Here is a 27506-nt window from a genome sequence, read left to right on the forward strand (position 1 = left end):
TCAGCTCAAAAATAAAACCAGAAAGAAAACAACCAACATCTAAGGGGGAAAGTTTCTTTCCTTTAATATGCAAAGCATTCACAAGAATGTTGAAATGTCTTATTAATAATCCAATTACTTTGTCTGAAAAGGACATAACTATTTATAAACAAACTCAGCCTATGTCTAAAAAAATGACAAACGTGCATAGAGTGACAAACATAACTGTTCCTGCTTTACCCACCGCTCCCTCCTGAAGGAGGGAGCTCTCCCTCGAGAGCTTGTCTGCTATCCCTAACCTACACATGACCAACTCTTGACAAGGTCAATGTGAATCCTGAAAATTCAAATACAGATTGGCTTAAACTGTCTTTCAGCAATTTTTCTTTTTTACAAAACAACTCTTATTTCTCTTCCTTCTCTGAAACTACTAAATTACAATATAGTTTTTGTTTCGATGTGTAACTTTATTCTTTACAACAAACTTAATTTGATTTGGTTGCTTCTTAGAAAACTTATTTGGCGCAAGAGACATACTTATAACCCTGGCACTCTGGAGATTGAGCTAGGATGACTACCTAGGAGGGACCTAGGCTAGCCTGGGCTATATAGTAATTTCTAGAAAAGCCTGAGCTACATTGAGACTCCCTTTCAATGTCCCATTCAAGTGGGTGGGGTGGGTAGGGGAAAATAATGGTATTTAAAAGGACTCAAAACGTTGCATCCTATTTCATTTCTGTTTCTGCCAGTTCAGTAGGTAGGGAGCACATGTTCAGATTTCCTCACCTTCTTTGAGGCAGTAGTGAAGGGGTTAATTCACAGTTGCACTTCTATGAGTTTTACTTATATGTGATGTGTGCTAAAATATACATTCCAGTTTGAAGTATTTACCCAGGTAATGGGAAGTAAAATGTTCATCACATTAATATTTGTTAAAATAGATCATTTAGATCTAAAATTAAAATGTGGAACTAAAATTAAGGAGGTGGGATAAATATTTGCCTCTTCCAAACTACCAGATGAAGTAGTAAAGAGAGAGGGAAGCCTTATGGGGTAGGCAGACCCAGACACAGTGGGAAGGGAAAGCAGAGAGGGAGAAGAGAAAAAGACAGCCACAGCCTGAGGCCGGTCAAGCATCACATCATCATTTTTTTTTACATTCTGGCAAAATAACATTTCAAGGATTCGAACCACCAGAACACCCACCCCTTTCTCCCTTACTTTAAAACCTCAAACGATAATGATTCTCTTTAAAGAGTCTCTCCTGGCCACTCCAGGAAGATTATTTAAAAGCACGCGAACCGAGAGCCTTCCTGCTCCATGCAGGTCCTCCCCTCTGTGTCTGGCATGGCTCTTCCCTGCTCAGGCAGGGAACCCAGACAAGTTTATTTACACACACCCCCGCCCAGCGTGCACAAACACACCCGCAGAGAGCGAGGGCGCGAGGGGCGGGAACGCCCTCTTCTCCATCCCTTCCAAACAATTATCCGCCAGAGCAAAAAAGCAAATCCTCCGCCGCGCCGGGTGCTGGCGGGCGGGCCGAGAAACGTGGCCACGCTGGCGAGCAGGGGGATTTGTGAAAAGGAGCGCTGGCCCGCGTGCGCCTCTTGTTCCCCGTGTAATTTGCAGCCAATCATCGGGAGGTGTCCGCGGCCTGCGTCCTGCTCACCTCGGCGCCGCGGCCCGCCCCCGCCCCCGGCTTCGCACCGCCTCCCTCGCCTTTCTCCGCGCTCCCCTCCCCCAGCCACCGCACACACGCACACACACAAACAGAGCGAGGGGGGGTGGGGAGGGTGAGAAAGAGAGAGAGAGAGAGAGACTCCCCGGCTCCCTCCCTCCCTCGCACACAGCGACTGGAGACGGACGGGGAGCAACGCGCTGGGAAGAGCAGAGACCACCGACAACAGCCCCGCGCTCTCCCACACACGCTCACACTCGGCGCTTTCCTCTCCACCCCCACCTCCTCCTCCTTCCACCCCCTCCACTAACACCATCTCCTCCTCCTCTCTGCAACAAGAAAAAAAAAGCCATTTACAGGTATTTTTTTTTCATCCGCATATTTATTTACCCCACCCCCCATTCCCAACAGTTTGTTTACAAGTATTAAAGTTGTAATTGGGAGCTGCCAAGACACATCTGGATTTGTGTTTCTTTGTGTTAGGGGGTGATGTGCAACTAATTAAAGGCAGACTGGCAGCGTCTGCAAATTCTAAGGCTCCCCAAATAAAAAGACTGGTAAGTGATTGTTCTTTCTCTTCCTCTGGCTTTTTCACCCCCTCTCTCTTTCTTTCTTAAATGTTTGCTGTCCGGTGGGATTGTAAAAGTAGATTAATGCTGGACTCCGGCAATAAAAAAAACCGTGGCTGTATTAATTAATTAATTAATTAATTAATCTGCACCGGCCCCTCCTCCTGAATGTTAAATATGACCTTTGATCTCCGTGTCTCTGGTAGACCAGACATACAGTATTAGGCGTGTATAGTCACATTGTTCAGGGGCAAAGCAGGATCATGAAGTATGGATGCTTAATTTAGCTTTGGTATTAGAACTATAGTTATTGGTGTGTGTTTTATTTTGTTGCTAAATAAAAGCCAAACAATAGCTGTGGCTTAGGTACCCTTTTCATGCTTCAGGGATGCATTGATTAAACAATTATGACCTGGATAGTGGGCACAATCATTTTCTAGTTTCTGGTGGCATTGAACCTAGAGGTGGGAAGGGGGTGGTGTGTGTGTGTATGTGTGTGTGTCATGACAATCAGAGAAGCAAGGACAGCTTGTTTGGAAACACCACTCTAAGACTCTGAAAAGGAAATATTAAATTCCTTCTTTATTTGGAACAAGGTCAAAAGACTAAAATGTTAAGATGTTGCCTCCACTCAGTGTGATGGTGCCTATTGCGTGGTTGGCATAGCTAGTTTTTAGTGAGTAGCAGTTATTACGGGTCTTGCGTCTTCAATGTGACTCACAGGAACTGAAGCTCTATGTGTATTCTTACAGTGCCTTCCCCCCAAACCCTTGCAAGTGTCAAGAATATTTAGCCAGAAGGCTTTTGGGGGCACCTTTGTGTTGTCATCAGACCTCAGAAGGGAGCAGTTTTCCCTAATACGAAACCACAGAGGTGGTTCCTGAGTGACTGGGGGCTTTCTGTGACTGAAGAGTGCCTGCTACCTTCTAATCCAGCCTGGGGGAGGTTCCTTATCCTGATTTACTTTGCCTAATAGGGATTTGTTTACATGGACCCATTTTCTAGGGTGCCTCATCAGTAGATCTTGAAGTTTTTACATTTGGAGTTTGGACATAATGGTTCATTAATCTAATTATAAGCATAATTACTATAATTGATATGCATTTGAAACTCTGAGGATGCCAGGCAGAGACTACTAGGCCCCTCAGCTTAAATTCCCTGAACTCCACCTTCTATGCCAAATCTCTAGGCTTCAGAAGATGCCAGAGAAAGGCACTCTAGAAAAAAAAATAGGGAAACAAAGAAACTGTGTTTTTAAGGTGAATATACAGTTTGCATCTTTGCTTTAATTCTTAAAAGGCAATGGTGTACCTCTCACCCTTAATAAACAACTGAAATGCTTCTTCCTAAAGCTTAATGAAGGCCTGGAGAGAGAGAGAGAAAGAGAGAGAGAGAGAGAGAGAGAGAGAGAGAGAGAGAGAGAGAGAGAGAGAGAGAGAGAGAGAGATTCAAATACCCAGTTTACATTAAACTTTCCTCTTTAAAAAAAAATTGCAAAAGGGAGAAAATCATCTTAATGGTTCTTGGGGTAAACAACACCTGAAGGGGACCTCTCTTCTCTTTCATTTTATGCAAAATTCAGTGTTTGTGAATGATTTTTTTTTTTTAAAGTCCAGTGCATTCCTCTTTTCTTGGTAAGAGACTGCAATCTCCATTAGAAATGATTGGGGAGATTCTTACAGGGGCAACAGACAGTTTGAGCCTGTGACATTGCTTGTATTACAGATCTATCTATCTATCTGTCTATCTATCTATCTATCTATCTATCTATCTATCCCATCTTCTCCTCCTCCTCCTCCCCCCCCCCCGTTTTTTTAAACAACTAATAAACCACCTTTTTGCCCCTGCCACCAAATGGCTTGTACAATTGAGACCTGTCCTTGCTCCATTGAATTAAGACCCTAACAGAGCCAGCTGTGCTGGGATTCAAACTAATGACCACAGACACAGAAGGACACTGTGGCAGCTGGTAGTTCTTTTTTTCCCCCTGCCTCTTTAGTTCAGATTGTATGTGGGCAGTCTTGTAGCTCTCAGTTGTATTGTGTTTGCTTACAGTTTATGCTCGGATGTGTTGTAGACTTTCTCAGTACTTCATTTGCTAATTTCCTGTTCGTTTTCCTCATAGGGCCATTGCTGTTTTCTACTTTACAGCATTTGCATGCCCAGGCAGCACTTGTTCACACATTTCATAATGTTTAAATGCCCTCTGCTTATAGGTAGTATCGCCCTCCCACCCCTGATTTGCATGTCTTTAGCACTCCAATTGCCCTTTTCCCTCGGCATTTGTCACCCCCGTCTTTCCTCTTTCCCTGGGTACTCTAGCTATTAATACATTTTTTCTCAGGAGGGTTACAAGAATAGGGGCGGGGGAGGAGCTGTGTGGTGTGCTGCGGGGTGGGAGGGAGCAGGGGTTGGGAGTGTTGGGGGTGGGTGGGTGGGGGGGTCATGTCTTGATGATTGTTATGCAAACGACCCGACTGGAGAACGTGGGAGCTTTCTGTGGTGTCTGCGGTGGGGTAGCGAGGGCGGCTGTTTATTTATTTTTAATTTTTCTCCTCGTGCAGCTCGTTGGAATGACTTTCTTTATTTTAGTTGTAACAGTTGGTGGATAATGCAAAGGAAGACGCTGCCTGGGATTTCGCCGTCTGTGGACATGCGCCCCAGAGAGGACTAGAACAGCCCTCACCTTGCTATCCCCACCCGGATCCCCCCCCCCCTTTCCTGCCGGCCCGGCCCTTACTCCGACCCCACCATCACCCGCTACCCTCCCCCCCACCTCTCCCCCTTTCCCACCCAGGTGTCGGACCAGGCGGTCCCCACTTCCACCCTGCACCCCTTCTTCCCCCCCTGCACCATGAACACCAATGTCTGCGTGGAGCCGGGGCCGAGCCCGGAGGCCCCGGGCTTGCCCAAGGAAAGCCACCTGCCTGAGGGGGCCCTGAACAGCCTTGTGGATTACAACTCGGAGATGGAGCGCTACCGCTCCTTTGCCACCTCCTTCTACAAGACCAACGGGGGCGCCTTCCCGCAGGCAGCCAAGATTGCGCGCATCACCACCCCCATCTTCCCCAGCAGCGCTGCCGCCGCCGCGGCCGCCGCGCGCATAGGCATGTCCCCGTGGAACTGCGACAACGCGGCCACCGCCGCCGCCACCGCGATGCTCTGGGGCAGCGGGGGCGGCGGCGGGGGCGGTGGGGGCGGGGGTGGGGGCGGCGGAGCTGGCAGAAAATCCTCCTCGGCCGCCGCCTCCTCCTCCGCCTCCTCTTCGGCAATCCTCCCCGCCGCCGGCGGTGGCGGTGGCGGCGGTGGCAGCAGCGGCGGCGGTGGAGGCGGCGGCGGCGGCGGCGGCAGGACCAGCATGCACCACCGGAACGACTCCCAGCGGCTGGGGAAGGCTGGCTGTCCGCCAGAGCCGTCGTTGCAAATGGCAAATACTAATTTCCTCTCCACCTTATCCCCTGAACACTGCAGACCTTTGGCGGGGGAATGCATGAACAAGCTCAAATGCGGCGCTGCTGAAGCAGAGATAATGAATCTCCCCGAGCGGGTGGGGACTTTTTCCGCTATCCCGGCTTTAGGGGGCATCTCATTACCTCCAGGGGTCATCGTCATGACAGCCCTTCACTCCCCCGCAGCAGCCTCAGCAGCCGTCACAGACAGTGCGTTTCAAATTGCCAATCTGGCAGACTGCCCGCAGAATCATTCCTCCTCCTCCTCGTCCTCCTCGGGGGGAGCTGGCGGAGCCAACCCGGCCAAGAAGAAGAGGAAAAGGTGTGGGGTCTGCGTGCCCTGCAAGAGGCTCATCAACTGTGGCGTCTGCAGCAGTTGCAGGAATCGCAAAACGGGACACCAGATCTGCAAATTTAGAAAATGTGAAGAGCTAAAGAAAAAACCTGGCACTTCGCTAGAGGTCAGAGGAGATGATTTCTTGTTTCCCAGTCTTGCCCCTTCCCTCCTCACTCCCCTCTCCTCTTCCCCACAGGGTTTCTTGTCTGGCTTCAAGACGCAGCACCCCCTTTTCTGAAGCTTCTTGCAGGTTGTAACGTACTGAAATAGGTGGTTTGCAGAGGGCATGGCCTCTACATCACCCTCGCAGCTGCACTTCACCGGGAACCTCCCCTCTGCTAGAGGGTGCCCCTCCTTTTTTTTTTTTAATCTCTGGAAAAAATGCGATTGGTCTAAGAATCCGAAGTTTTACATTTGAGTATGTTTAATATTTTCCCTTGCTGTTTTAAACTATTCCCTCAGGAAAACCCAAAACAAAAAGCTCTGTCCAAAATATTAAACACATCCATCATTTATATATGTACACACATATATATGGCTAACAAGGACTTATTAGAGGCCCAGACATAATACTACATGTGTTACACAGCCTATAGTATACGCATACATATGTGTATATGCCCTCTATCACATATATATATATATATATATATATATATATATATATATATAGTGTGTGTGTGTGTGTGTATGTGTGTGTGTGTGTGTGTGTGTGTGTGTAAGTGTGTGTGTGATGTGCGTGCTGAAATGCCTGGACTCAAAGGGGGATTTTTAATCTTCCAGAATTATTTTCTCCTTAGCCTGACAGAATGTTTTTGTTTTATTATTATTTTTTTGCTTTCCTGATTTTTTTTGAGCAAGTAGAAATAGTATAGAGCTGATAGCCACCAGCCATTTTTGAACTGTTACTTTGAGTAAAGTGATAATTATTTACCATTGTGGCTAGTGGGGGAGGGGATTTTTAAAATATTTTATGTAGTTCCAGGAAAACTCTGTCATTTTTCTTGTTGTTTTGGATTTTTCATTACCCTTGGGTTCAGTATCTGACGAAGTCACCATTTTGTGGTTGCTAAATTACTCTAAGCATAGAGAGGTTTTGGTCGATGCCATATATGGTAAATGATAGCTTACTTTTCCTTTAGGTCTTTAAAACAGTAAAATTATTTACTAAAGTAATGCTAAAATTAGGCTTCTAATTACATTTCAAATTAAGGCTGATGTACATGATGAACATTTTATATGATAGCCTAGTCAAAACACAAGAGGAAAAATGAAAAATTACAGGTATATTGGTTTGGAGACATATTCGGAAGGGAAATATGGACAGGCAATCACAGCCTATGATGAATTATAGAGAGGACGGTTAGCAGCTTGTACATATGTGGGACTGGGTAATGGACTTACTGTTTGGGAAGGCTCTGTGGACTAGACTGTATGTTGAGTGACTGTCCAATCCGTCGTGAGGAACGCTTGTCTAGGCATGTTTTCTCCGAATCACTGATTATTCGAGTTTCAAAGAAGAAGCATGAAAGTTAAAGATCTTGCTTCTGGTTTGACTGCAGAGAAGATGGGATCATCTTGGTACAAGCCAAGGCCAAGGGACTGGGATTTCCAAAGTCAGAAGCATGTGGACTGCAGTTCCATCACAAAGTCACATTTACTCCATCTTTATAAACAAACCATGTCTTCCTGGGACAGGGCCTTCAAAGATAACAGCAGCCACAGTGCAGGTGTATGCATTTTCCCAGATGGCAAACAATTAACTTTTGAACTCTCTGCTGTGGGCTTTAATTTGCTATGACTTCTCTTAGGCTGGAAGACCATGGAAAATTAACATTTAGCTTACACTGTGGCAGTTTCCTATGAATGTCCAGTGAGTAGGACTGTATGGCTCCCATCTTTCTTTGAGAAGTAATCTGTAGAGTTGTAGTACTGGCATTGTTCTGCTCAGCTTTAGCTACAGTCACTGGCACCACCTGTACACCATGGTAGGGATGTAGTGGAGAGGACCATTGAGTAATTCTCGTTTATTTAGCCAGTAACCTCTCCAGAGGAGTCAGCTGTGAGTTCTAATAGGCTTTCAGCCATGTTTCTATGCTGCTGTGTTCATTCAAATAATCTTCATATAGTTACTCTCTGTCTCTCTTTTAATGCTTTCCCACAAGCTTAATGCCCCCAACCCCCCATGATTCCAAGCATTGTAGAATCATTTTTTGTCTTTGAAAATTAGCATGCACAGAATGTTCTGGTCCTGTGGAAGGGTGGGAGTGGATGAGAGTGAAAGGTCCTACCTATTGGAGCAATGGTTATGGTTTAAGGTCATGGTAATTCATGGGATACTACTGGGCAGAACAAAAGAAAAGAGAAGTTTTCAAGATTGTCCGAGCGTCTGTCCAGGTCCTGAATAGGCAATTGCAGTGTGATTACCTTATGACCACATAGAACTTCAAGCTACAGTTGTAAGAAACTTCCAGGGCTTATGTACAGAGTAGCAGAGCTAAAGTGAAGCAAGGCTGAAAAGGTCCCCCCTGAGCTGGTTTCCTGTTTCTAATTTGGTCCACCATCATCTCAGGACATGTTTTGGGGAGTGGGTGGATGTTTGTCTGAGGTCCAGGAGTTAGGATTTCAGTCATGACCTTAGTACCTAATACTTGTGGCTTTAACTCATGGACACCTGAGGTCTTAACATCCTCATGCTAATCAGAACTCATAATCTTAGCACATGCGCCCTCCTTGTCCCCTTCCACTCGGTCTTGTCTCAGAGACAGGAGGCGGAGTCAGATTGCTTTCAGCCTGTGTAAACCAAGATTAAGAAAGACTCCCATGGATGTGCTGGGGTTCGTGCCCCTTTCTCTTAAGCCCCCTTTTCTAGTCTCTCTTTAAACATGACATTTCCCTGCTTAGTCCCATTTTATGAGCAACTTATGTTTATTAAAAAAAAAAAACAACCAAAAACACTCCTTGTTGACATTCAGTATGGTCATACCCATGGAAGAGTGAATGCTCTGTTTTGTGTACTGTGGATTTGCATATGTCACTGTTCATTTATCAACGACCATATTAACAAATAGCCACTAATTGTTAAAAGCAGTTGATACCAATGTGTTGTACTCCTGTGGGACAAAGTTTATTTTTAAAAATGTGTGTCCTTAATTAATATTAAGTTCCTAGATGTATTTAAAACATGACCATATAGGAGATTGTTATGATATTAAGTTAATACTTTGCCCCTTTCAGAGGTAATCCTTCAGATTGTATACACACAACCGTTGCCTTTTTTTTTTCTGATACAAAGATTTAACTTTTTAAGACATCACAATCTAATGTAACTCAAGGGATAAAGTTGTCCCACGGGCAAGCCCAGCCTCGTAGTCCCTGAACGTTGTTCAGGTGACATGATTGATCTCTGCGGGACAGCATTAGAGACCACACAGATCTGGTTTCTCTCCCATTAGTTGATTTATGGAATTACATTAGTGAAGCTGTGCCTCTGGGAGGTTTCCCTGCCCCCACTCCTGCTCTCTTTCCTGCCACCACTTTATAGAGCAGAGAAGGAAAAACTGGAAAGCAGGGGAATGGGACAGTTATTTTTTTCCTTTCTCTCTTTTTTTTTCTCATTATAAAAAAATAGTGCATTGGTGTATATGCTCACAATAATGTTTCTAGAACCCAGCTTGAGAGTCTAAAGGATTTGATGAAAAGCATTCTGATGTTATCAACTGAAACTAGACGACTTGACTTAGAAGAGTGTTTCAGAAGGAGTGAAACATACTAGAAATAAATTTTAAGTTCTAAGGACTCCAACCAATGGCAGCTGTGCAATTCTGGACAAAGCACTGTCTGTACTTTGTGCACAATGATGTCCTTTGCCTGCTGAGGGAATTCATTTATAGCCCACATCGAAGTAGATGTGTTACTATCCAATTCAGAGCTGTGGAGTAGGGAAAATCCACAAATAGCTAAACACTCCACGAGGTTTTGAAGTTTAGTTATTTTTTTAAAAAAGTAGATATGCCTATATAGAATATAATAAATCTTTCATATTTTAAATTGAAACGTTTTTTAGTTTGTCACTTCATATTGTAATTTTAAAATGAGTTTTCAGTTTAACAATTAAAAGATGCTAGTAGGAAATATTATTTTTAATACAAAGATGCAATATATAATTGGCAATAGGAAGGAAAAGGAAATTTTTTTCAATAAAATCCAAATAAAATGATAATTTTTGTCATACTAGAATGTAACAATGAGATAATCTAGGGAGAAGATCCTGGATCTATTAATGGTAAGGACAGGGATTGAGAAATGATCAGGCTTGGTCAGAGCCACAACACAGCTTTATCCCGTAGACACTGGACTGAATAGATGTAGAGACACCTGAAGATCATGTGTAGAGACACATGGTAGAACAAGATATGACTTGGATGAAATCACTAGATTTAGTCCAAAGGAGTTAATGTCATTTTCATGTATATCAGAGCTGATTTGTACATAATAAGTCCATACAACTTCATCTGTCAGTTAAAAATACAGTTTCTTGTTAAACTAGGTTTTATATATATATATATTTTGCTTCCTAAATAAAACCAGAGTTTTGACCCATCTACACAGCATGGAAACATCAAAGCAGTATTTTATGTGGCAACAAGAAGGAGTGAAATAAAATTGAAAAAAAAAATCCATTCGTAGACTATGCCATATATAAGACATTTCTTTGAAACTTAGATGTCATCAAACAAAATACAAGGAAAGATTCAGAAGAACAATGAGAAAAAACTTAAATAACATTGACCTTTAGGCTTTAGCTTAATCAGATAATTGGTGAATTATCTGGTGAATTGGTGAATAAGGGGATATTTATTTAGTGATGAAGGCTGTAAACATTAGTTGACTTGAAATGTTTTTGTTGTTGTTTTGTTTTGTTTGCTTGTGGGTTTTTGGGAGGCGTTGGTTTTTTGTTTTGTTTTTTGTTTTTGTTTTTGTTTTGAGACAGGGTTTCTCTGTGCAGCCTTGGCTGACCTGGACTCACTTTGTAGACCAGGCTGGCCTCGAATTCACAGAGATCTGCCTGCCTCTGCCTCCCTCATGCTGGGATCAAAGGTGTGTACCACCACACCCTGCTGACTTGAAAAGTTTTATTTACTTTATTATTGAGTTACTCTTCGGTGTACCATCGTTGGGTCGAAATGGTGTAATTTCACAGAGTCAGACTTGGAAATTGTTTTGCAAAGTGAACTGTAAGAGTGATTGGAAGAGGGAGGAAAGGTGGGAATGGGAAGAGACAAGCCAGAGGATGCCAATCATGATGTCATTTGAGTAAATTATAATAAATTAAAATTTTTTTAAATTTGAGGACTTATAAGATCCAGCAGTAACAAGGGAAGCCTGTGCAGTCAGCTGGAATTCCAGGTGAAGATTTCCCTCCAGAGATGAGCTCTCCAGAGCCAGTCCTCTGATTTCCTGTTCCCACTAGAGGTGCCTCTGTACCCTGGGATAAACAATCAAAACATACGTTGGAAGTGTTTTGCTTTCCAGCTGTTCTCAAGGGGAAAAAAAACACTGAATATTTTAAGAATCTACAGAAAAGATGGAGATGTCCATTATATTTTCTCCAAGTACACCATTTTCTGCCATATTGGAAACTGGAGACAGTAGCTGCTACAAACCTTATTGGGATGCTCATTTTGAATATGAAGTTAAACATTTGCTTATTTTAGTATTTCCCCAGGGATGTGTTTTTTAAGATGTTTCAGGTCTTCTTTAAATTACTACTCAATCATAATTGATCACATATATAGTTCACTTTTATCAGAAAAAAATTTAAGTTTTCATTGAAAAACTTTAGTAAATGGTGTCCTATTTGGTGCATTTCCCACAAGCCAGGTCTGTTTCAATTTCTTACATTATACAAAATGCTAAAAAAAAAAAAAATCTTGATTTGGTCATACACAATATCTAGGTAAGCAATGGGTTGAAATGAAGATGTGTTTAAATATTTTCTCCTATTAATAAGTTAATTTATGAAAGCAGAAGTGAGCTCAAAATGCTTTGTGCAGGGCGTTTTTCAGTCATTGGTGAGGATATTAGATGATTTCGGTGGAGGAAACAGAGCATTCTGGGAAGTATAGTTTTTGTAAAAAGCTTCTTTTCAAGAATACACTCTGTAGAGCCTGTCAGTGCTGTGGGCATGTGCGTGTGTAATTTTGTTTCCTCAGTTCCGCTTCGGCATTTCTGCCTACATGGTACTTTTTATTTCCCATTACTCTGGTCTTCTTGGGGGTTTCAAGATACCTGTGGAAGGAAGGCTGCAGGGCTGATTTCATCCAAGTCAGATCTTGCCCCATCACATGCAGAGACACCTCTGTCCAGAAACTGAGTTATTCTACTGAGTAACCGAAACCCCTCCCTCCATTCAGCCTTGTGTTTTCTGCTCTCTATTAAGTTATGTTGCGTCATACTTCACATGCAACAGCCATTTAATAATGCGGAGGACTTAGTTCAGCAGGGGTTCCAGGATCCTGGCAGGCTTGTTAACTCTACTGTAAAGCATTACAAGGATTTTTTTTTCCTCACAGCCTGTGGCTTTGTCTCCTTTAGGAGCTTGAGACTACTAAACAGGTAGAAGATCCAGCTTCATGACCGCCCCTCTCTCCATTTTTCGTAGTACTTAGCACAACTGTTTCAACGCAGTTTCTTACTAATGGTAAAACAGTTGCTTTTTCAAATAGGTCAGATTTCCTTTGTATTTATTTTATGTAAAATCTTATATGAATTATATTCAGGAAATATTATACTAATTTCCTGACCTTTCAAAAAAAACGTTTTAGTTAAAAATGTATTGAGGCCATGTTGTCCCATAGACAGTCTGTGAAAAATGACTCTACTCTGGATCAACAATGTTTAAGCACATTAAACAACTTCACTGAGGGGGTTATTCTCATGTGAGTTAGTTCAAGAGGATCAACGTTAAGGAAAGGGTTAAATTTCCTTAACTGCTTTCTGTAAACACCAGTTAGAGAACACATTTAGTGTTGGGAAACTGAAATGTATATGTTAGTAAACATTAGTATGGGTAGAATGTACAGGCATTCATTTAGTATAGATGTGAGACAGGTAAATATGATTTAGAGGGAAAAGCAAGAGGCCCCAAAAGAACTGGAATTCACAGAAGATTTTTTTTTAGTTAAAAAAGAAAACTCTCAAACTAGGATGCTAAACACTACATAGAAGGACATTTGTCAAGATGGATTGTGGATCCCTTCATCTTTCCAGAAGTTTGAAATTTTACAGAGTATAAGATAGGAGGACAAAAGGAAGGAACCCATGTTTAGTGAGTTTGGTTTGAGAGCAAGAGCTGAGGCTTGAGGCTTAGGTTAATGAATCCTTGATGAGGAGGCCTATGTCACAGCTGGTGCTATTTTGATGTACGACTTTGGAACACTTGGTAGCATAATTCCAGAGCAGAGCTAAAATACTTGCAAGATTAGTAGAAAATAAAATCCCTTTTGAGTCTTATCTACATTTAATTTATGTCTTATAGAGCAGCCTAAAAAGTCGAGAAAAGTGTTGAACAGGAAGAAAACTCTACTAAAAGTGCTGCGCCTTGCTCAGCACAGCACATCATAACTGGATGATTGATACAAGCATCCAAGGATAAAGATCAAGTAGGATGAGGCGAGACCGTGATGCATGCCTGTGGCGAGGAGGAGTGATGGGCATTTTTGTGGATTTCAGCAAATCCGGCAAATTCTATTTTCTCTAAAACTTCATAAAGTAGAAAGTGATGGTATAACTTTCTTTAAAGAAGGAAAACCACTAAAATATAACTGTGTGGAAATTGTGGGAATTAGTGATGGGGGATCAGTGGTCAAAAATTACTGTTCTGAGGAATGACTGTTATGTGGAAATGTTTCGGTAGGCTAAATGAAATACCTTAATGATTTTCATGGAGTCAAAATAAAAAAGATAAAATATGAGATATAGGTGGATGAAAAGCCAGTTGCAAAATCTTTGATCAAATCTTAAATATATTGCATTCCACATTTAGTCCACAGGAAACAAAGCAGAGAATGCTGACTTGTTCCCATACCCAAAGAAGTATGTTTTATATTTGCTGCAAGGCTGCCTTTGTGGATTGTGGATCATTTTGAAGGGTGGTATGTTTCTGGGTTTTCCTCCTGGGAGACTCTTCACATGAATATGGATTTGTGAGATGTGGGAGTAGACTGAGATGTTGCTGAGTTTTTCAGGCTGCAGGTGACTGGACGTTAGACTAGTACAGGGCTAGTGTATCAGGAGTCCATGAAACCAATGTGTTGGCTTCTCAGTAGGACATTAAAAGTGGAATAAAGTAGAACAGAGAAGAAAATATATAGATGTGCCACAGGCAGGGAGTGCTGTTAAGTGATGGTTTCAACTGCATTAGCAGGGGTGTAAAACGTGAACTTGTTGGCTACATTCAAATAAAATTTGAAAAAAACGTTAGCAATAGCAATAACACAATTGAGCCAGTCTATAATGAGGAAGGAAATTATATTTCAACGTTTATTAGTAAGATGAGGAGTAAAATTTAAGTGTACTATGAACAGCATGCACTGGTTCTGTGTTGCACGTTCACAGTTCTGGTAAGAGTGTGGTGAAACCCTTGATAAAACTAGTTTCAGCTAAGCACATCTGTAGGCGGGAGCTGCTGCTTTCTAATGCTTGAATGTAAGTTCTGTACACACACACACACACACACACACACACACACACACACACACACACACACACGTACGTACACATGCAGCTGCAGTATGTCCAGGCTTAAGGAACCCCTTTCCTTTATTTCCAACTACCCTCTGTCAGTACCTCTCTGATGCCCTAAACCCAGGTCTTAGTTCTTCATCCAAAGTTCTTAGGTGTTGCTTATGTCCAAGTCTCATCTAAGGAATCAACTAATCATAAATGGAAGAGTTAAGATTTTAGACAACCCTAGAGGCAACTGAACACTTGTGGACACAGGGCACCACAGTTTTGTCCTCCATACCTGGATAAGGGATGCAGGGATAAGGTGACTGCAATGCTACTGAGAATGGTGCTTGATGTCATATTAGGTCTCCTTCCTTCCTTCCTTCCTTCCTCCCTCCCTTCCTTCCTTTCTTCCTCCCTTCCATTCTTTCTTTCCCTGTATTATGAGGCTCTGAAAAGGTTGGACGGAGGAGGGAGGAGGGAGGGGAGGGGCGAGGAGCACAAGCAGGCTACAGGGTTACTGCAGACCTGGAAAGCCTTGAGCGGCTCCAGGTCACACTTGAGACTGCTGAATTTGGAAGTGACTAGCAATTGTTAGTGTCTTACAATCTGTAAGAAGACGTCACAGGTGCATCTGGGATTAGGCCCACTAGAAGCATTCTATCTCTTTATTCACCAGCATGAAGAATTAGCTCCATGGAGACTGGTTTAGCTTAGCTTTTCCTTGCCTTTGCTGAATTCTCTCCAGCCCTACCTACCTACCCTTCCCTCTTCTCCTTTCCTTTCTTTTCCTGTTTCATGTATTAGAAACATAGGAAAGGCAACGTGAGAAGATGAGTCTTCGAAGTTAATTAATGATAGTGTTTAGGGAGCTAAAAGCATCTACTTATAGTCAACCAAATATTCAAATGTGTTAGCATAATTTTAAGCTAGCTTTAAGGAAAGCCTCTGGAAATTTAGTTAATTGAAGGTATAGAAAATATTCCAGACCAATGGTGAAAAAATTCTTGCTTAATACCTATTATAAGCAGATCCCATGGCTAAAGCAATGGGCTTATTAATTTTCTTTAAGAGTTACTGTGTCTGCCCAAAGATGTAGAAAAAAAACCCCATGAACATTTCCTGGGGGTGATTTTGAACCTACAGACTGAAATATTCTGGGATGTGGTGGTACTCTGATGTCTAGGTAGTGGAATGCTTCATGTGTGTATGCTCTCAATGTATGTAAACCCAAATACACTTCCAGTGATCAAGGACACATGTAAAAAACTTGGAAAAGTTTAATTAAATTAATTGTTACCTTTAGATGGTTTATTTAAAAAATATTAAGGAGAAAGGTGAAAAAGTCAAAGAATAACTGAACATTCCTTGTTCTGGTGATTCCAAAATGGAAGCAAAGAGGGAAAGAAGAGGCAAAGAGAAAGGAAAAAATATTGGAAGAGACAGCTTCAAAGGCCTCATGGTATTCTGAGCATGGTTCTAACCAAGTGAAGTGTGTTGGTGATGGTATCTCATTGGTGGAACTACTTAGAATATTGTCCTCTGAATTCCTCTGATCAGTGTAGGAGCATAAAGCTCTCTGGGATTGGTGGGCTGGGTCATTCAGTGGCTAAGAGTTACCAGAGGAGATGCTGAACAACAGGCAAGTCAGTGACCTCCATCAAAATGTTACTCAACTTGCACCTCTATATAATATCAAAATATCGCTCCAGTCTCCAAGGACGGAGAAACACCATAAGTTAAGATGGGCTATGGATGATAATTGTAACTTTTCTGTTTTATTTTAGTAAAATATTAGAGGCTATTCAAATCTAGCTTGGATAACTTAAACGTCTTAAACACTATAGGTGAGCTACAATTTTTTTTTCATGGTTGTACAACCATCTTTTCTTGTTTTCAGTGAAAGAGTGGTGAGCTTGATAAAAATCCAGGGTTGTAACAAAAGTTCACCCCAGATTTCACAAATATTAAACAACTTCATCATTTTTTAAATAGCTATTTTCACCTAGTGGCAGGACTGGAGTCAGGAATGAACAGAGTAGCATCAGGGAGAGACTGAGTTGTTAAACTTTGAAAGGGAGAGCGAGAGGTGGGAGGGTTTGAGGGGGGAGGGAGAGAGAGAAGGAGGGACGGCAGGAAGGAGGGAGGGAACCCAGAAATGTACTATGTATGCTCTAATATAAGCTTGCAGATATATCAATAACATTGTGTACATTTAAATTATTAACAGTGTAGCTTCATTAACCTACTCATTACACATTTATTTTTGTGAGACAGAGTTTTATATAGCCCAAGTTGTCACCTAACTGTAGCCTGTGATCACCTTGCTCCTCCTGCCTCTGCTTTCCACGTGCTGAGATCACTGGTGTGCAAGACCATAGCCAGTGAATTTTGCAGTTTTAATCTCAATTTTACTTTTATAGTCCTGATTACACATATAATTAAAATGATTATATTCAATCGTTTTGTAAAATAGTTTTTTTTTCTTTTTTTCTTTTTTCTTTTTTCTTTTCTTTTCTTTTTTTTTTTTTTTGAGACAGCTCTGGCTGTCCTGGAGTTGTTTCATACACCAGGCTGGCCTCGAACTCATGCAGATCTGCCTGTGTCTGAGTCCTGAGTGCCGGGATTAAAAAGTGTTCACCACCACACCCGGCTGTAAAATGCTTTTAAAAACTGTGGGTTACTGAAAAAAAAAACCCACTTCTCTATAGCATGTTATTACTGTTTCATAGTGATTTTTTTTTTCTGTCTGAAAACCTTTTAACCACTCAAATACTCATCTATGTCATAATAAGCTTACTCACTTGGCGGGCCATTGTGATTTCAGGCTTTTTTTTTTTTTAAAACCAAGAGTCTTGTCTAAAGAAGTTGTTTGCCTTAGATGCTGGGGATAGAAAGGGCGTGTCCTTGGGTCTATGGTGTCCGTGTGTCAGTGTTCTTCCCTCCGACTCTGTCTCCCCAGGTGCATGTCTCTGAACCTTGATTCCCTAACTGTCTCTACCACCATATGAACTCACACCCTTGCAGTGGGGTATCTAAGTGTGTCGTCCTATTTACCATTAGCTGGGTTTGCCTCCTAAATCCTATCGTCTTGGTGGTGGTAATGAGGGTGGTGCTAGAGGTATAAGAAGGAAGGTGAAGGAGGTGATTCATTCCCAAGGTGGAAAGAGTAACAGGAGCAGCCACCACAGAGAATGGACGCTGGAAAGGCCCTTGGTAGTTCCTCACCGTTAATCAGAGTAATCCAGGTGTCAGTGTGTAATGGCAGATGCCAGTGTGGAAGCCAGGCAGGGGAATGCAGCTTAAACTCGCAAGTTTATTATTTAGTGCCAGTCCACCTTTAGGTATTATCAGTCAGTGGTAATACTGTGCTCATTTTTACTTTCATCTAAATATTGACCAAAGTAAGGCTTCAGTATGTCAAATAGTTGTGTGCTAGAGGACTCAATTATGAGAGAAATGAGTCTGATATGCTGTGCATTACACATGTACCACATGCATCTTGACAGGCCTGAAGAAGAGAGGAGGTGAGGTGTAGGGTAAAACCAGAGGGCTGGGAGAAGAGCTACTGTTATAATGGGAGCACTCCACAGGCTTAGGGAGGAGGATCTTGAGTTTCAGGCCAGATTGGGGCATAGTGAGACCCTACCTAAAACTACCCAACAAAAAGAAAAGAAAGAAAAATGATACTCTCATTCATATAATTTATAGGGGTTATTTTTTACTGTAAAGTATGTTTATTCATTAACAGTGCATTCCAAGGCATCACGCTGATCATTAGTCATAAATCCATGGTTTTCTCATATACTCAGTATGATCTACCTATACTTTCTAGTGGATATAATAATAGACTGTACTCTTACAGTATAATATTTAAAAAGAAAATGTAAAAAAAAAACATTTTGCTAAACTCCAGGGAGATGCTCGTCTTTGCTTGGTATCACTTTACACTGTAATTAGCTATTCAAAGATTTTGCATTATATATAAACATATATATTAAGATATATGTTCATAACCATGATATTGTAATGCAATATAATGTCTTAGATCACCAAGCAGATTTTAAAATTTGCTAAGAAAAAAAACCTCAACATATGTAATGGTATTTTAATGTTATAAGTCAAATCAGAAATAAAAGGAACTTTTTATTATCAGGAATCCCTTTGATTTTGTTTACTCAAAAAACAAAATCCTAAAGTTGAGAGTCTTTATTAAAAGCTATTAAAAGCCACAGCCGAACGCTAAAGGACAACAGAGGCCTTTGTCCTATTCACTTATGTAATTTTTAATTGCAGGTTTTCAGGGATTAATTAAAGTTTTTAAATGGTAGTACTAATATGTAGGTTCAGATATAGCAAGGATTTCAAAAGTCAAGGCCTGAGGTGCTCCTGAGCCTAAGAAGTTGGTAGTGGCTTTCACAGGAGAGCTACATCCCAGAAGGCCTCAGAAGAGGCATCACTGACTCTGCGTACCCTGAAAACTACGTGGATGTGGGCTGGAAAGCAGTTTTCCATCACTATTTGAGAATCAGAAAGTGATTTGATAATGTGTACTCCCTGTTAGTCAACAGGAACATGGAATATTAGTTTTTAATCCATGTAAGAATAATGTTATTCTCAAATTCTAACTCTTTGAAGACATTGTGTTAGACCCATCTGTTTCACCCTAAAAATGTGAAAACTCAGATGGATTATGGGAACCTTTGTTTTAGAAAGTAAAGCAAACAGATATTAGCAAATTATTTAGCATTCTCAGCTGAGTTCCAATGCCATCTCTGTTATCTTGATTTAGAAATGTCTGCATTCTGAGGTAAATTTCAGTGCTAAAGTTTATCTTTAATTTGGCATTTGAAACCTCAGGCCTAACTTCATTAAAATGATTTAACTGTCCTGTGGTAAACACTGCCAGGTTCATGTTTACCTGTAGAGTCTAGACCTAAATGACCAAACTGCACGCCCTCATTTGTACAGTCTTAGGTGCTCCACTCCTAGCTTTCAGGAGGTGAATTTTCCTTAAGCAGCACGTACTTCTAACAGGAATGTGCAGATGAATGCTTGACCCAAAGACACCAGCGTAGCAGCACTCCCTTGACAGGTGCCAAAACCTGAGAAATGGTCTTGGGGTCTCAGAGCAGAGTTTGTGCCTTCTGCCTTATTTGAGGCAGCTTTGTTTGCTTTGTGTTGCTCAGTTAGCAAAAATTTACACTGAAAACCATTTCACCAGAGACAGTGTTTATGGTCTTAGGTAGATGTGACATGGATTTGAGCTTGCATTCATTCTGTCATTCTTTCGTTCAGGGACATTCATTTGCTCTGAAGCGTTACCTAAGGGATAAACACACACTCCTCTTTCAAGCTCGAAGGTCACTCTCTATCTGACCTCTGTCAGAATTCTTTGCACCATGCTTTATAGCAACGCCAGGAAGACGGATTGTGGGATGAGGTGGGGAGGGGCCATGCAGATTTCTCTACAGGCCTCATGGCAGCCATCCTGCTCACACCTGCGTGAGTGAAGTCTGACTTAAACAATGTGATCAACTCAATTCCGTTCATTACCTCCTGCCCCATTTTTCTTCCAGGGGGGAATGTGGTCTTCCTGTTACTCAGGATAACCATCCCCTGCAAGCATCACTGACATGCAGGAAGTCACAGAAATCTTATCAAGAGTACCATTCCTCATCCTCCCCTGGGAGGTTGAATTTATCTGACTTGGAGGAAGCAGATGAGGGCCTCTAATCCCCAGTGCTGAGGTGCTGAGCCTCCAAACAATTTACAGTGGTCTTCTTACAAAGACGACCTCCTTAGGTGACAAAGTCAGATGTGTGCCGAATTTGTATGGAGTAGTCGGAAAACCCATATGTTAACCCAGTATTCTTTGGAAACAGCTGCTTGGTTGCAAATAACACAGCCTCACTTTCAGGTAAATTTCTGGTGCTCCTGAAGAAATGGTAGAATGGTAGAATGCTAGCTTTGTGTCACCTCTAGGACGCTAAAGAGTTTTTCTCTCCTTTCAATCCCAGAATAAGTCTGAGAGGGAAATTGTAAGTTTCTGGTCAATAATTGGTTTTCCTAATTCTGCACGGTGGTTTAACTACTACTACCACCACTACTACTATGACTACTTCTTCTTCTTCTTCTTCTCCTCCTCCTCCTCCTCCTCTTCCTCCTCCTCCTGCTTTTTTAAGTTTCATGACTTCAATAACCTTAATGCAAAGAATAGTCATTTATAAAAGTTCTCTGCTTCCCTTCTCCCTTCTCTTGCCTGTGGTACCCACTGCCCTCACCACAGCATACAGTTACATCACAGAAGAGCATCTCTGGGCTGCTGTTTTATGCCAGAGCACATTACTATAGAAACCTCTGCCTTGCTTCTCTCACGTCTCCTGTTTGATGAATTCTTAGTGTTAGCAAGCACTGAGAAAGGACCATCTTTTCTTTGCAACAGTGACCTTTGATCCTAGGCACCATTTTAAAAGCTTGCTTTAATTAAATAGTGCAAATAAAATTGAATAGCAGAAAGGAGTGCAGGAAGAACAAAGTTAGGAAATTGATTCAAAAGCATATCTAAGGCATAAGGACTTCATCTCATTTAAGAAACGTACTCCGTATTTTTTCTGTTTATCTTCATAAACATATCTGTTTATCAAGATACACGACTGCATAAGTATATATTTATAAACTTGTTTCCAGTTGGCATCTGAGAGTAAGTTGGCATCTCTGTCATACATATACACATAAATGTGCATATATATGAGTATATATGCACATGTTTATTTCTCATATGTGAATCTGAGTGTAGATATATAATTGCATGCATATACTTGGATCTAATGTGTCTTGTTAAAAATGACTGCATTTATATAAATAAACTTACTTATATAGAATTCATTCTTAGTTGGCATCAGAAGGCAAGGTGGCATCTGGTAGAACTTTTCAGTTTTTATTTCCTGTTTGTGTGTATGTGTGCATGTGTATGTGTGTGTGTATACATGCATGTGTGTGTGCATGCACATGGATACATTGTGTGTGTGTGTGTTTATGCTGCTGCACATGTGTGTGCCTGTATCTATATGGCTGGTTGCCTGTGTGTAAAGTATGAATGTTAGAATTGGTGTGTTGTGTTCCTTATTGCTTTCTATGTCTTTCAATAATGACTAAGTAAATGTATCTGGAACTAAAATTATTACATTTAGTATTCAAAAGTTAAGTTTAAGGAGTAGCTAAGAAGTTTTTCACAAACAAAACCAACTGATGGAGTCAGGTATGCACAGTGAGCTGGAGAGAACAAAACTGAGTAAGAAGAGTTAGGACCAGTGAAACAGGGGCCATTTTAGTGAGGACAGTAGAGAAAGTACTTTTCTGTGCTTTGAGAAGGTACAATTTAATTTTTTACGTATGCATGTGACTATGAATTATGCAGTTTATACTAAATTAATGAGTTTTAATATTTGAAGTTTATGTTTATTTTTGAGGGCAGTTTTTAAAAATAATTTTGAGTGCTCAATAGTATGAATAAAATTTGCCTTCCGAGACAGTTATTTTAAATTTCTTTTTTTTACATTGAAGGTATCTTAATATAGGCTTAAGATTCAGGTCTAAGACAAAGAAAGATACTTGAAGTAAAATCACACACACACACACACACACACACACACACACACACACACTGCATGAGTATGGCATTTTCAAAAGAGAATAGTCTAACGTCTCACTGATAACGTAGTGGGTCAATACAGATTTTCATTTTCAATTAAGATTATTATGAAAAGAGAAGGACAGCCAAATTACTTATGTATGAAAAGTAAATCAAAGCCAACTTCAATTATCAGAGCATTTTGTAATATAATTTGTAGTATATTTTTTCATGTGCATTCTATTAGGAAATTCAAGTGTTATGAACATTCTCTTAAAAATACGTATTAATATATGATGATTATAATACATACTAATATATGTATTTATATGTCTATTATGAGAATGTACACACACACACACACACACACACACACACACACACACACACACACTCATACACAAAATGGCTGGCTGGATGGCAGCATTCATTTAGTATGTCAGTTTGCCACCATAAAGAAAGGCTTCACTTAGCTCTGACATTACTCTTACATAGATTGCAAACATCTGTATGTTTTGCAACTTTGTACATAAAACTTCAGGTTACTATCTGGTGCTATGATTGTTAGTGTAATAGACAGAATAATTCAGGTATAGTCACTTCGGCTGCATGAAAGGCTTATATCACACTGAAAGATGGCATGCAGGGCTATTTATGATATATTTTTTTTTACAACAGAACGATATATAAATGAAGATCATGGAAAATCTACTTCCTGTTATAATGTGACTGTGTCATCTATGTCTAGATATAAAAATGATAAATTTAAAATGACATGGGTTTTCTATGAACCAGCCACAGAATTTACATATAGGTACCAATTGCTCTTCCTATTGGTAATACCTTAGACCATCTTTTATTCTGATGGCTACACATGTCCCAACCTTATATTTCCTGTATTTTAAGTATATAATGGGTGTCAGTCATTACAATTAGTCAATTAGTATTAAATCGAATAGTGTAATTTTCATATTTTAAGATTGAGCATTTTCTTTTTTTTTATTACATGCTGTTGTATATGTCATTATGCTGTGTACAGTTGGCTAGGACTATCGCAAAACTATTGCTGAAGTGTAAAGGAGAAAAATCTAATTTTATATTGATATAGGAGAAAAAGCTTAACCTGTTTTCTTGCTCTTTTTTTTTTTTATAGAGAACGCCTGTTCCCAGCGCTGAAGCATTCCGATGGTTCTTTTAAAGCAGTAGTATATCTTATGTTCAAGGCATTTGGAAACGAAGGGCAAAGTAATGTCTTGTTTTAAGAAACCACTTAGTCCACCATTGAAGAAAATATCCAGAAATTATTTTCATTTATGTATAGGGATTTCTTCAAAAAATACAAGAGGGAAAAAAAAGACACATAAAAATAACAGGGAAGCTTGGGGAATTGGCCAGTCTATTTACTTTCAATACGCTGGTTCCTCCTTTGATGTATTTAGCTATACTAGTGAAGTTGTTGTCTATTTTGAAAGTGGCTGTACAAAAAAAAATAATAATAATAATAAGTTTGGGTAACCCCTGACTGTAAAATCATGTATCTTTACAAAGTACATATCTATAGTTCATTTTCAAATATATGTGTTTCAGTACTGTAAACTGTACAGATAGCAGCTTGTATTTTGTGTGTTTAGACACAAGGAGACAATCATGTCTGAGCAGCTATGGAGATTAACGGTTTGTACACAACAATATGGTTCTGCAAGTTAAATCTGGAGCAATAAATTTTAGCTTTAAATATTTTTTTTCTTTTTGCCAGTTGTTTGTAGAAGCAGGAACAGCACTGGTGATTACTCATGCATCTTTCTGTAGAGACTTGATGGCTGGTTTTACAAGACGAAAAGATAATGCTAGATCCAGCAGTTACCTTCAACTGTGTCGCTATGAGAAGGGAAGCTACTATGAAGGTTTCGATTAATCTTTTGAGCACTATATTAGAGTAGTGGTTATGCACTTGCATTGCTTACGAACGAGCTGTACAGAGGGTATACCTCCCAAATACTTAGCGTAGTTGACTTGTTTGGGTTGCACTGTACGGGGAGTACTCAGAATAGTTGGAAAATGCAGAATCAGCTGTATTTTTTGTTGTTGTTGTTGTTGTTGAAAAAGTGTTTTCTAGGCTAAAGTTATCAGATCATAGGAAGAGAAATTCATGCCTGACACTTTTTTCCCCTAACATACACAGCCTGTCTAAGCTTTTGGATTCTGTTGTTGTTGTTATTATTGTTGTTGTTGTTATTATTATTATTATTATTATTATTATTATTATTACTAATTATTTTTCTTGGAGAGGAGTAGAAAAAATAAAAACAAGGGTATTCAAGTGTTTAAATTCCATGTATATCATTGAATGGGTAGGTTTAAAACAATACTTAAATGCATTGAACCCTGCTTTAAGGCATGCCTGGCCATATTTTCCAGTTCAGCATAATTTACACATTCATTAAAAGTGAGGCATTTTTTTGTTTGTTTCTTTATCTTTCTTTCCATAGCTTATTAGTTGGTCCAGTGTTTTTCTGCCAGTGTCTCAGTGGAACACCCACAGCTTCCCTTCCCATTCTTATCACTGGACGCTTTCTTTCCATGAAGCAAGGCCACGCTGAGAGGAGTTTCATAAAACAAGACAGCATCGCCCAGAATGCTTTATAGAGCCTGGGCTGCCTTGTCCTCTAAGACTGAGTTTTCCTGGGACAGCTGTGCTTTTTCAAAAGGGGCCTATCCAATTAAGAGAAATACTTTGATTAATTTTTTTTCTACCCTGTGAAGATCAATTTCAGGAATAAAGCATAGTTTAGGAAAAACACATAGAATCACATAGGTATCATGTTAGTTACGTTTTTGTTCTTTATGCCTGTCAGACAGGTTAGCAGGCCAGAAGGAAAACAGCAGGAGAGGACCGTGACAAGGCAGTGAGGACTTTACAGTGTAATGTGCTTCAAAGGCTGGCAGGTGAATAGTTTTTAAAATCTTGTTTTAGTTTTTAATGGGAAGTGAGGTGACAATTTTTTTGTGTGTGTAAAGGCAGGTTAAGTATGGCATCATTGGAGTACCTGGATGGGAACTTAGCAGGCATCAATGATGCCAGTGTGGGGTACCCGTGGGACAAATGTGCCTAGCTAGCATACCAATGCTTAGTCTGCAGTACAGCCAAGCAGTCTTTGTGAGGAAAATGTATTATGTATTACACCCGCCTAAGTTTAGAAAAAGGAATGAAATCATCAAAAGCTAAAATGCGCTGTATATTACTTCTGAGATAGCTTTCTACTCCGTGTGTATCCCTTAGAGAGTTTGTAGGTATAATTTCTGTTTCTGCTTTTGGACCAGTGAGAACTGTATGAGTTCTTGATTGTCCCATTCTTCCTTCCTTTTTTTTCCTGGAAAAAAAAAGTATTTTACTTTATTCTTATTTTTGACAATTTGTTAGTTAACTGTAAGTGAAACTTATTTCCACACTTGAATGGGATGCTTCCCTTGCTTTTGTAAAAATGATAATAAATTAAACAAATTGCTTTTCAGACTATATTAGGCACACAATAAGCACCTCCTAGCAATGTATGGACAGTTGAAAACTCAAGGTGGTATTGCATGTCTTGATGTATTTTGGGTTTCTTTGTTGTTGTTTTTTTCCTTAAGACAATGAATCTGTGTATTGTAAATGTGTTGTTTCACATGGCAGTTCATTTATTTTCAATGAAAGGAATCTGTTTGTTATCATGATGAACAGTGTGGCCTTTTTTTTTAATTCTCTTACATTTTTATTATTGACACTGATTGCTTTTAGGCCACACACTTCTTATGTTTTCACTTAAACTCAATTTACAAAATGTAGGGTACAGATAGAGTTCTCACTGGTAATGGTGAAGAAATTACCCTTTTAGGTCCCCTCTAGTTTTCTTTCTAAGCATCTGTGTCCTGACAACTTGTAGCGTTAGGGCAGAAAAGGTGTGCGTTTTCCTTACTCCAAAATACCTATGAAACATGACTTTTATTTTACATGCCAAGGAAATTTACAATTGAGCAATCATGGTTTAAGTTGTATATATACAACTTAAAAGCTACGTATCAGATGTTGCTAAGGTTGTTAGAAAAGTCAACACACGCGAGAGAGTCCAGTCCTCAGTGGGTGCCATGCCCTGACAGCATTTGAGGGGAGCCCGGGAGAACATATGGGTCATTGGCACATAGTCTCCTAAGCAAATATTCCTCTTAGCTAATTCCTTAGCACTCCAGAAGGATATCGTAATGCAGACCTCTGTCTTTATTGACCTTCAGAGTAAGGTGAGTTTCTGGTTGTTCTCACACAAGCAGAGGGACACACACAAGGCGGTACTGACTTTATCCATGGGACACACATAGTAATCATTTCCCCCTAATGTATGCTACATGCGAAGTCTCCTGGTTGCTTAACCCCAAACCCTCAATTTCTTTCTAAGCAATCGCAGGGAGTGAGAGACAATGGTCTTGCTATGAATTAATATTAAGTAATCACAAAAAGAAAGGAATGTTCCATCCCTCATCAGGACCCCTGGCATGGACGTTGTTCAATTAGTGCTAAAGCATATAAAGCCTTGAAGCTGATAGTATCAGTAATCAGAGAATGAAACGAGGGACACAGTTAAATGAATGCACGATTCAGGGTCAAATATATTGAGCAGAAAGCTGTAGTGGGTCTTTGATCATGGGGAGATTCACAGCAATATCAAACAGTTGGTTCTCATGTAACAGCTAAGTGTTTCAGATTTTGTTTTTATTAGATTTGGCATTTCACACTGAGATCAGTATTCCTAGTGAGTAAGACACAGCTACTGTGTTCAGAGGGATTCCGTTCCACAGTTGCCAAATAGATACGTCAGGACAAGGGGCACGAAGTGTTCTCCCTTCCCAGCGTCCTCCAGTTCTGAACTGTGCAGTTAACGGTTCCATTTTCTAATAGATATTTGTGTAAAGGTGTATGTAAGCTTGTGCAGTTATTTTAAAAAAGCAGTTTTGGAAAAACAGTGTATTTATTAAGAAAAATCACTTATGGGGCATGTACAAAACTGTAAAAAAAAATTTTAAAAATCACTTCAATTTGCCCAGTAAAGTTGTTTTTGTGAAATTTCTGTGTTGTTAAATAAAGGACTTTAGTACTCAA

General features: G+C 40.4%; 1 protein-coding gene and 1 long non-coding RNA gene across 4 annotated transcripts in view; one reads left to right on the top strand and one right to left on the bottom strand.

Annotated features, from left to right (window-relative positions):
• The window catches only part of LOC311583562, a 161650-nt gene extending 155747 nt beyond the window's left edge, over positions 1-5903 (bottom strand). Inside the window, exon 1 of the long non-coding RNA XR_014774580.1 lies at positions 5820-5903. This is a non-coding gene — a long non-coding RNA (uncharacterized lncRNA). The remainder of the gene's footprint in view (positions 1-5819) is intronic.
• CXXC4 (CXXC finger protein 4) lies at positions 1606-27506 on the top strand. Of its 3 annotated transcripts, XM_084757277.1 has the most exons (4): positions 1606-2016; positions 2141-2214; positions 4819-6136; positions 23529-27506. In XM_084757277.1, exons 3-4 carry the CDS (start codon positions 5081-5083, stop codon positions 23571-23573), a joined length of 1101 nt encoding a protein of 366 aa, XP_084613403.1. In that variant the 5' UTR covers positions 1606-2016; positions 2141-2214; positions 4819-5080; the 3' UTR covers positions 23574-27506. The 3 variants fall into 3 exon arrangements, with proteins under 3 accessions (XP_084613403.1, XP_084613404.1, XP_084613405.1); XM_084757278.1 differs by lacking the exon at positions 2141-2214; XM_084757279.1 differs by lacking the exons at positions 1606-2016; positions 2141-2214 and having other exon boundaries at positions 4717-6136.

This window comes from Acomys minous (assembly GCF_964271855.1).
Source record: "Acomys minous genome assembly, chromosome: 14".
Lineage (NCBI taxonomy): Eukaryota > Metazoa > Chordata > Mammalia > Rodentia > Muridae > Acomys > Acomys minous.

Excerpts from the sequence above, each read along its gene's own strand:
- CXXC4 (XM_084757277.1), top strand. The coding sequence starts at position 5,081 with ATGAACACCAATGTCTGCGTGGAGCCGGGGCCGAGCCCGGAGGCCCCG. Across the intron at positions 6,137-23,528 it reads AACCTGGCACTTCGCTAGAG|AGAACGCCTGTTCCCAGCGC; the intron begins GTCAGAGGAGAT and ends TTTTTTTTATAG.